General features: G+C 51.7%; 1 protein-coding gene across 1 annotated transcript; it reads left to right on the forward strand.

The window, feature by feature from the left end:
• Nucleotides 1-521: 521 nt before the first annotated feature.
• On the forward strand, nt 522-9,816 carry LOC147981717 (F-box protein SKIP23-like). The gene is made up of 2 exons (XM_087516068.1): nt 522-1,020; nt 8,966-9,816. Exons 1-2 carry the CDS (start codon nt 522-524, stop codon nt 9,814-9,816), a joined length of 1,350 nt encoding a protein of 449 aa, XP_087372194.1.
• Nucleotides 9,817-10,135: the final 319 nt, after the last annotated feature.

Below are 10,135 nucleotides of genomic sequence, written 5' to 3' on the forward strand. Positions count from 1 at the left end.
TTCGACCAGCACCGATACATTTAAAAAGACTAGGTTGGCAACACAATGTCTGTTGATTGGTCTTCTTCTTCACTCTTCTTTGCCCCTCCGCAATGTCCATCCCTCCTCGTCATCGAGCTCTAGAGAGTCAAAGGTGTGTGTTCTCTCCCTAAGCCCAGTGAGCAAATATTTGTCCATTAGATTTGCCAATTTACAAACATTTCTTAATGGCCTTGATACACTTGTTTCTATATGCATCCTTTATACACTTGTTTATTTTGGGAACTTTTTTGAGGGGGAACACATACCTTGTTGGGCAGGGCTCACGGGCTGATCACGGACCGAACCATTGGACTTTCCTTGCTATATATGAGTTGGGCCTCAAAAGGTCCTAATTATGAGTAGTTTAACGTTAGGATTCCGTGGACGGGAAGGATCCAAATTAGCGCCGATTTATTCTCTTCCATCCGTTAAGGCAACCTACGATTACGGTTTCAAAAGCACCGCCGCCGCGCTCCTCTCGATCTTGTTCTCCAGGAAACATGAGCGCCGCCGCCGCCTCCGACTGGTCCAGCCTTCTGCCAGAGCTCCTCGAGGAGATCTCACGGCGCGTAGGCGACGTGAAACGCGACCGCGATGCGTTCGCCGCCGTCTGCAGACCGTGGCGCCGCGCGTCGAGCGCCACCGGCGCTCGGCTCAACCGCCACGCCCTGCACCTCGTGTCCTTGCGCTCCGGCGCCACCGCCGTCGACTTCTCCGACCGCGCCGGCGAGGTCAAGAAGACGGTCTACCTTGGGAGCGACGCCGGCGGCGCGCAGCCCCACCGCGTCATCGGCTGCTCCCAGGGCTGGCTCGTTGTCGTCGACAGGGCGTGCGGCGCGTCGCTCCTCGAGCCCGTAGCTGACCGCAGGCGGCTCCCGCTGCCGGACGTCACGTCGTTCGACTGCGGGTTCCTCAGGCCCTTGCTCGCCGACGACCACGGCGGAGCAGGCGCGTGTTTCTCCGTGGACAATCACGCGTATCGCTCGCACATCCGGGGCCCTAACACTACCGGACTCGCCACCTATGCCGACGGCCCAGGGCCGTTGGCATAGGCCATTTCCCGTCGGCATACATCTATGCCTACGGCTGCCGTCGGCATAGCCCCGTCGGCATAGATCACGTCAGCGTAGTCTTGTCAGACCGTCGGCATAGTTTAGCCGTCGGCATAGGGGCCTATGCCGATGGCTTTCGTCTGGCCGTCAGCATAGTTTAGCCGTCGGCAGTGATTTTCACCTGACGGCAATGGACGGTGCCATCAAAAGCGCTAACAAATCACAGGCCGCCGCGTGGCAGAGGTATGCCTACGGCTTTGCCGTCGGCATAGGTGAAAATCTATGCCGACGGCTTTGCCATCGGCATATCTCACCAGGGTATGCCTACGGCAAAGCCGTCGGCATAGATTTTCACCTATGCCGACGGCATTGCCGTAGGCATATCCCTGCCACATGGCAGGCCCTGGGTAGCCCTGTGCATATCTATGTCGACGGTTTAACCGTAGGCATACTTACGAACCAAAATCAAAAAAAATACTAGCCAAAAAGGCTAGCAATTTCCAATACAATTATAAGACATGATTCAACAACCATGGATTTGCAAACACAGACCATAAAATATTTTTGATGTACACAACATTTTCATTCTAAGAATCCACTAAAAAATACTAGCCTAAAAGGCTAGCAATTTCCAATACAATTATAAGACATGATTCAACAACCATGGATTTGCAAACACAGACCATAAAATATTTTTGATGTACACAACATTTTCATTTTAAGAATCCACTACAGCATCAAAGGAGAAGGCAGAGGGGCGGTGCCGATGGTGCGGGAGACGGGGCGGCGATGACAGAGGTGGCATGCAGTCAGTTTAATGAACCAAGGATCCTACACATAAGGATGAATATGTAATATATACACTGCATCTACCAAAAGGAAATCACCAAAATGTTACAAGAAATACTTCTACCGGGAGGCAAACAAAGATTTCCGTTGTAAATGATCTGATGTTCGCACTGCATAGCTGATACAATAGGATTTCTTCACATTATTCAATTACTGGGAAGGATCAATTACACATATGGATGAACTACTAGTACAGGAGTTGCTTGCTGCCAACACTTCTTGCTAGCTGCCAACACTACTAGCTAGCTAGATTAAACACCAACAGTTAACAAAACCTAGCTGCAGTAACCAACAACCACAAATGAGGTAGTACAAGAGCAGAATTTAACAAGTGTGCTACTCTGAATCATCATCACTGTAAATAGGAATGATCTTTCTCATGGCACAAGCACAAACAAAATCACCCATGCGCATGAAACAGAGCAAGGTATTGCTATAGCAGCACAAGAGAGGCAGCTAGAGGTGGGAGATGGACTCACCGGAGAGGAGGTTGTAGTCGATGCCGAACACGAACGCGTCCGCAGTCATGCGGTAGAGGAGGTTGTAGCCGAGTTGGACCATGTGCGGGGTGTCGTCGTGGCGGTGGATTCCCTGGTTGTCGTCATCATCCACGGAGGATGCCTGCTGCTCCGAATCAAACGAACAAGTCAGAGCTAGTGTTGTTGAGCTAGTACAGAAATTAAACAAGCTAGTATAGGAGACACAGGCGTGCTGGTGCTAGTACCTACAGAAATCAATCGAGCTGGCTATGCGTGTGCGTGAGGTAGCTTAGTACGTACAGTACATGGTTGGGCTCCAAAACAAACAAAGAATGCTAGCCTCAACAGAATCAATCACAAGGTTATTTTTTTGTTGTTACTAGCACTGCTAGTTGTATGTGTTGATCCATCCATCCATGCATGGACCTAACTAATGGTTCTGTCAGTGTTGATGCACTTGTTTCCAAAAAGAAATTTTCATCCAAACTACATACGCTGACATGAGCCGGTGTAATTCACACGTAATGGTGGCTTAATATGTTTTCTACCACATGTCATGTTTACTTACTAGCATCTAAGAATGGATCGGGTATGAATTAGGGCATGGATATCGAGCACAGCAAGATGGTAGTAATGGAACAAAAAGTTTTGGCCTAAAAAAATTTGTTTGTCAAGGAACAAGATAGACAAAAAAATTGGGTTGAGAAGGAGAGTATCTCAGGGGCTGGGCTTACACATGGGTTGAGAAGGAGGTTGATTTGCTGCCACCCACACATGCATCTATCAATCAAAAAAAGAACCTTCAGGTTCTCAAAGACCTTCCTAGATCCGGCAGCAGCACGAACAGAGCAAACAGAGAGGCGTGAGGAAACTAAATCAAATCAAATCAAACATCAAAGGGAGAGACAACAACCATTTATTTTGTAGCATCTTGAGATAACTTGAGAAATCCAACCAGACCAATTCATAAGCTAAATTCTACTGCATTTTTGGGGTAGCAAGCAAAATATACTAAAAGCAGAGTCAATTCAAACTGAAGATGGACTCTAGTTCATCAATGGATGAGTGGCATTAATTGTTTGAACACCACACCGTCACAGCAACAAAAGCAGTACCAAGACAAGTGCATCAGGTGTTCCATTTAGCACAAACACAAACTTCAGTTAGACTGTGCTATCAAAAAAATACGTACAGGGCTAGTTCACTAGGCATGCAAATTTGCAATATATGCAAACAAATTTCAATCGGTCGATAGTATGCAAGATATGCCTAGCCTGGCTGCAGCAACCAACAAGGGAAATCCAAACTGAGAGCTAGCTAGCTAGGAGGACCTAGCAGTGGAGTGTGACAGCAGTAGCACCCATTCAAAATTCAGTCAAGCATGTGTGCAAGTAAAAATGCAGAGCAGAGCAGAGCAGCAGCAAATTGAGAGCAAGCCTAGGAAATCGAGGAGGACAAGGGAGGCGTGGAGGGGAAGGGAAACCTCTCGCTTGAGGTTGGGCATCGTTCCGAGAGAGAGCATGCATGCGGGGGAAGCAGGACTCCACCTCTCCCTCGTCCCTGCATCGAGTTGCTACTACTGCTGCGTGTGGGTGAGGAACGTAGGCACATCAGGGAAGGGTAGGGGAACAGATCGAATAGGAGAGGGAGGGGCTGACCTTGATGGGGTCAGAGTAGGGCTGGAGTGGCGTCGTCCATGGCCCTCCCTTTGCTGTTCCAGCGCGAGCGAAACGACGGCGACAGTGGCGTGCTCGATCTGGGAGGGAGAGGATACGAGGTGAGTAAGATAGGGTGGGTTGCGGGGGATCTCAACGGAGAGATGTACCTGTGTCGCCGGAGCCACGCCGGCGACGCGGTGGCCGAAACCCTAGCTTAGGGGACGGTCGCGGGTGACCGGTAGAGGACGCGAGCGACGAATCTGCTCGGAGGGGAAGACGGAGCGGACGGAGGCGATCATGGGAGTGTGCTTGGCGTCGTCGGCAGCTGCCGGAATCGCCGGCGTGGGTGGCGGCGGCAGAGAAGGCTCGCGGGGAGAGAGAGAGAGGTCGAGGGCTGCGTGGTGGGGTGGGGAGTGGTGCGGCTGTGTTGGGTCTTGGGTGGGCTCTCTCTCGCTTCTCTTCCTTTCTTTTTTTTAATTTTGGTGGCTAGGAGGGAAGCGGGCTGAGTGGCGCGGGAAGGCCCAAAATTTCATTTGATTTTGTATCGTGCGTGCGTGCATTTTCTTTTTCTTCTTTTCTTTTTGGAGGTGCAGAGGAGCGTGTGGCCAGCCATCCACGTCACCGATCCGCGTGACCGGGTGGTCACCCAATAGGAAGTCTTCATTTTTGTGTGCTTCTTTACGTATTTGTTTTGCTAGATTTATTAGATTTTTTATGAAATCTTTTCAAACTTTTTCCACACCCTCTACGAATCATAAACCAATATTCTGCCAAATTTCATGTATTTTTAAAAAATGAACTTTTTAGAATTAAAAAATCTATAAACCCATTTTGCCTACAGTCATTTGAGAAACTGTACGCAAAGTGATTTGTTAAATCATATATGATGCCAGGGGCCCGTCGTGGCCTCTGCGAGGGTGGTCTGCAGCAGCGCTGCTGCGGCCATGGCGGTCGACTGATCTGCACGCGGCGACGGAGGGTCTCTCCGGTGGTGGTTCGTCTGCATCAGGCTCGGGTGAGGCGTCTTCCTGAGAACTCAGCTGAATTGACAACTCCGGGGTGTACCCCCCTCACGGACAGCGATGGCACAGTAGTAGACGTTCTGCGATAACGATGCGGCGTGAATATTATTAAATACTCGGAGCGCAATAAAATCACGAGTTTTATACATGACGTGGGCACATGTGAGATAGGACTGATGGTAATTTTTCATAATTTTTGGTGATGGAGAAATATCTGAACACTTCCCTCTACGCGGATTGCTCTTCGCGTGTCTACGACTGTGGCTGGCGGCCTCCAGGAGCTAGCATGCCACCAAATCTTGCGTAGGCGGCCTCTCACAAGTCTGGAAGTATTGTCGCGGTTGCAAACGCCTGGCACGCGTCTCCGGGGGTGTGCCCCCCCTCACGGACGGTGCCGCCGCCGGCACCTGGAGGGGGGAAACGGACGCGTCGGGTCTACACGAAGGGGATCTTGCTGTGGCTTTGGCCCGGATATTGCTCCAAAGTGTTCCTATGGGCTGACCTAATACAACCGGATGGAGAGTTCCACTGGTCAAAGCCGTCCGTGCAAAGTCAAAGGGCTAGATCCCGTGGTCAAACACTACAGGGTTAGGCGGGACGGGGGCCCTCGGGGGGTAGCAATGCCACCGGAGCGTCGCACCGGGACCTCATACATGCTGTACGGTATGGTGGCATGTCCGAAGATGTGGCACGCGTCTCCGGGGTGTGCCCCCCTCACGGACGGCGCCACCGCCGGCACCTGGACGGGGGAAACGGACGCGTCGGGTCTACACGGAGGGGATCTTGCTGTGGGTCTGACCCGGATGTTGCTCCAAAGTGTTCCTATGGGCCAACCTAACACAACCGGGTGGATAGGTCCACTGGTCAAAGCCCGTCCGTGCAAAGTCAAAGGGCTAGATCCCATGGCCAAACACTACAGGGTTAGGCGGGACGGGGGCCTTGGGGGATAGCAATGCCACCGGAGTATCGCACCGGGCCCTCATACATGCTGTACGGAGTGGTGGCATGTCCGAAGAGGCGGACACACGTCTGCGGGGTGTGCCCCCCTCACGGATGGCAATGACATGGTAGTAGACGTTCTGCGGTAACGATGCGGCGTGAATATTATTAAATACTCGGAGCGCGATAAAATCATGAGTTTTTTACACGACGTGTGCACATGTGCTATAGGACTGATGGTAATTTTTCATAATTTTTGGTGATGGAGAAGTATCTGAACACTTCCCTCTATGCGGATTGCTCTTCACGTGTCTACGACTGTGGCCGGTGGCCTCCGGGGGCTAGCATGCCGCCAAATATTGCGTAGGCGGCCTCTCACAAGTTTGGAAGTGTTGTGGCGGTTGCAAACGCCCGGCACACGTCTCCGGGGTGTGGCCTCCCTCACGGACGGCGGCGCCGCCGGCACCTGTAGGGGTGAAACGGACGCATCGGATCTATACGAAGGGGATCTTGCTGTGGCTTTGGCCCGGATGTTGCTCCAAAGTGTTCCTATGGGCTGACCCAACACAACCGGGTGGAGAGTTCAACTGGTCAAAGCCCGTCCGTGCAATGTCAAAGGGCTAGATCCCGTGGTCAGACGCTACAGGGTTAGGCGGGACGGGGGCCCTGGGGGTAGCAATGCTACCGGAGCGTTGCACCAGGCCCTCATACATGCCGTACGGTGTGGTGGCATGTCCGAAAAGGCGGCACACGTCTCTGGGGTGTGCCCCCCCTCACGGACGGCGATGACACGCTAGTAGACGTTCTGCGGTAACGATGCGGCGTGAATATTATTAAATACTCGAAGCGCGATAAAATCATGAGTTTTTTACACGACGTGGGCACATGTGTTATAGGACTGATGGTAATTTTTCATAATTTTTGGTGCTGGAGAAGTATTTGAACACTTCCCTCTACGTGGATTGATCTTCGCGTGTCTACGACTGTGGCCGGTGGCCTCCAGGGGCTAGCATGCTGCCAAATCTTGTGTAGGCGGCCTCTCACAAGTCTGGAAGTGTTGTGGCGGTTGCAAACGCCCGGCACGCATCTCCGGGGTGTGTCCCCCCTCACGGACAGAGCCGCCGACGGCACCTGGAGGGGGGAAACGGACGCGTCGGGTGTACACGGAGGGGATCTTGCTGTGGCTTTGACCCGGATGTTGCTCCAAAGTGTTCCTATGGGCTGACCTAACACAACCGGGTGGAGAGTTCCACTAGTCAAAGCCCGTTCGTGCAAAGTGAAAGGGCTAGATCCCGTGGTCAAACGCTACATGGTTAGGCGGGACGGGGGTCCTGGGGGTAGCAATGCCACCGGAGCGTTGCACCGGGACCTCATACATGCCGTACGGTGTGGTGTCATATCCGAAGAGGCGACACGCGTCTCCGGGGTGTGGCCCCCCTCACGGACGGCGATGACATGGTAGTAGACGTTCCGCGGTAACGATGCGGCGTGAATATTATTAAATACTCGGAGCGCGATAAAATCATGAGTTTTTTACACGAGGATTATTTCGATTGTTTCACATGTGTCTACACTGTGTAAAAGTTTCATGAATTCATCATGCTCCGAGTGTTCAAAAATATTCATGCAACGCCAAAACCATAGAGGGATTATTTCGATTTTATTGTCATCCGTGAGGGGTGGGGACCTCACACCGGAGCCACGTATTGTCTCTTCAGACATGCCACCACACCATAAAACATGTACGAGGACCCGTCGTAATGCTCTGGTGGCATTGCTACCCCCCGAAGGCCCCCAACTAGCCTAACCCTGGACCAGTTGACCCGGAGATCTACACCTTTGACTTTCGTCAGACGGGATTTAACCAATGGATGTTTTCACCTGGTTATGATAGGTCAGCCTATAGGAACACTTGAGAACAAGGTTTGGGCCAAACCCACCATAAGATTCCCTCCGTGTCGACCCAACGTGGCCGTTTTCCCCCTCCAAGTGCCGACGGCATCGCCGTCCGTGAAGGAGTCACACTCCGGAGCCGGTTGTCGGGTGTTTGCGCCTGCCACCACAATCCATGAAACAATCTGATGGATGTAGATATAAAATTTGTCTCGATTGGCCAAGGAATGAAAAATTTACAAAAAATTCAAAACAAAAGTGTGTTTTTTGTAAATTTGAAGCAAACATGATTTATGTTTTTTCAAATTTGTAAAATAGTATAGCAACAGAATCCTTTCAAGTTTCTGATAAAAACCATATAAAATTTGTCAAAATCGATCCAAGTATCAATTACTTATGATGTTAACAAATTATAAGGACCTATATGCAAAAGCACATGAGGTCACATTTCTAACATACTCAAAAACAAAAACAAACTATATATTCATAATCTATGGATAATTCTACCCCAAGTCGATGTATAATTTGTGTATGTTTAAGTTTAGATAAGTTAAATTTAAATTAGTCAAATTTAACTTTTAAAAACAAAAAATAATTTAAAATAAAAAACAGATGATATCTATGCCTAGGCATAGTTCTTGGCCAGGGGCTACCAGGAGGTGCCACGTGGCGTGGCTATGCCTACGGCTTTGCCGTCGGCATAGCTCTGTCACGTGGCAGCTCCTAATAAAAAACATATGATATTTATGCCGACGGCCACCGTCAGGGCCGTCGGCATAGATTTGACGGCGTCAGCCCGCCGTCTGTCCCCGGGCCACGAGGGCCACCTTTATGCCGACGGCCTAACTATGCCTACGGCTGCCGTAGGCATAGATCGATATATGCCGACGGCCTTATTATGCCTATGGCTGCCGTAGGCATAGATGGAAGTATACCGACGACTTTTCTATGCCGACGGTATTCCCCGGGCCGTCGGCATAGCTCCATCTATGCCTACGGCAGCCGTCGGCATAGATAAGGCCGTAGGCGTATAAGGTTATTCCGGTAGTGTAACAAGAAGATCCGGGCGTCGCCTCCCGAGACGGTGCCGATCCAGGCCATGCAAGACGAGTTCTTCCACAAGGCCGCGCTCGCCGTCTCGGGAGGAGACCGGCGGGAGAGCTTCACTGTGATGGTGATCCACAGCGGCGGCTCCGGGCTGGCGTTCGCAAGGCCCGGCGACAAGTGCTGGATGTCGCTGCGCACGTCGCCGTCCACGCAGTACCAGGACATCATCCACCACGACGGCGCCTTCTACACAATCACCCGCGGCGATGGGTCTATCGAGGCCTGGGAGCCGCCGGCGAACGGCGACCGCCGCACCCTGAAGCCGCGCCTCGTGACGGGGCCGGTCATGACGTGGGAGTTCAAGCGGTGCGTGGAGTTCCACACTGAGACGTTCCGGCAGCAGGCCTACTACGAGGGCGCCAGGTACCTCGCCGAGCGCGACGACGGCGGCCTTCTCGTGGTGAGCACGGTGGCCATCTTCACCGACGGCAACGCCCTGCGGACGCGGCGCTTCAAGGTGTTCGCCGTCGACGAGCGCGAGGACAGGTGGCGCGAGCTGCAGGACATCGGCGACGACGTGGCGCTGCTGGTGGGGATCAACCACGGGAGGCGCGTGTCGACGCGGGAGTACCAGTGCATGGAGCCCGGCCGCATCTACTACGTGCTCAAGTCGTTCGCGCCCGAGTTCGACGCCATGGATGAGGACAGAGACGACGTGGAGGAGTGCTCCAGGTACGAGAGCGGGGTGCACGAGCTCCGGACCGGCGTCGCCTCCAGGAAAGCCGTCTTCAGGCATGCCGCCGGCGGTCACCCTGTTTGGTTCGTGCCTCCAGTTCCTGCTGCTCCCCGCAGGTGAGGTAGCAGCCGTGACAACTGACACCACGCTGTGCGCACCCAGTAGCGACTTTTCTCTGTGAAAATTATGTGTTGTTTCAGAAATAGTAATTGTTCAGGTATTGTTTTGATCTGTCGAAATTCAAAACCGACATCTTCCTCCTTGAGTGCCGCGTTGTAACCTTTTTTTCAAAAACAAAATCATAATAAAATATTTAAAGTTTCAAAAAATGTCAAACTTTTTTCTACAAATACATATGCATATTCTTCAAGTATGTATAAAGCGTCTTCAAATACAACAAAGGAAAAGCTCATTTTAGTCTGTGTATTTATCTTTTTTT

This window comes from Triticum urartu, chromosome 3A (genome assembly GCF_056163025.1).
Source record: "Triticum urartu cultivar PI428250 chromosome 3A, HENAU_Tu73, whole genome shotgun sequence".
NCBI lineage: Eukaryota > Viridiplantae > Streptophyta > Magnoliopsida > Poales > Poaceae > Triticum > Triticum urartu.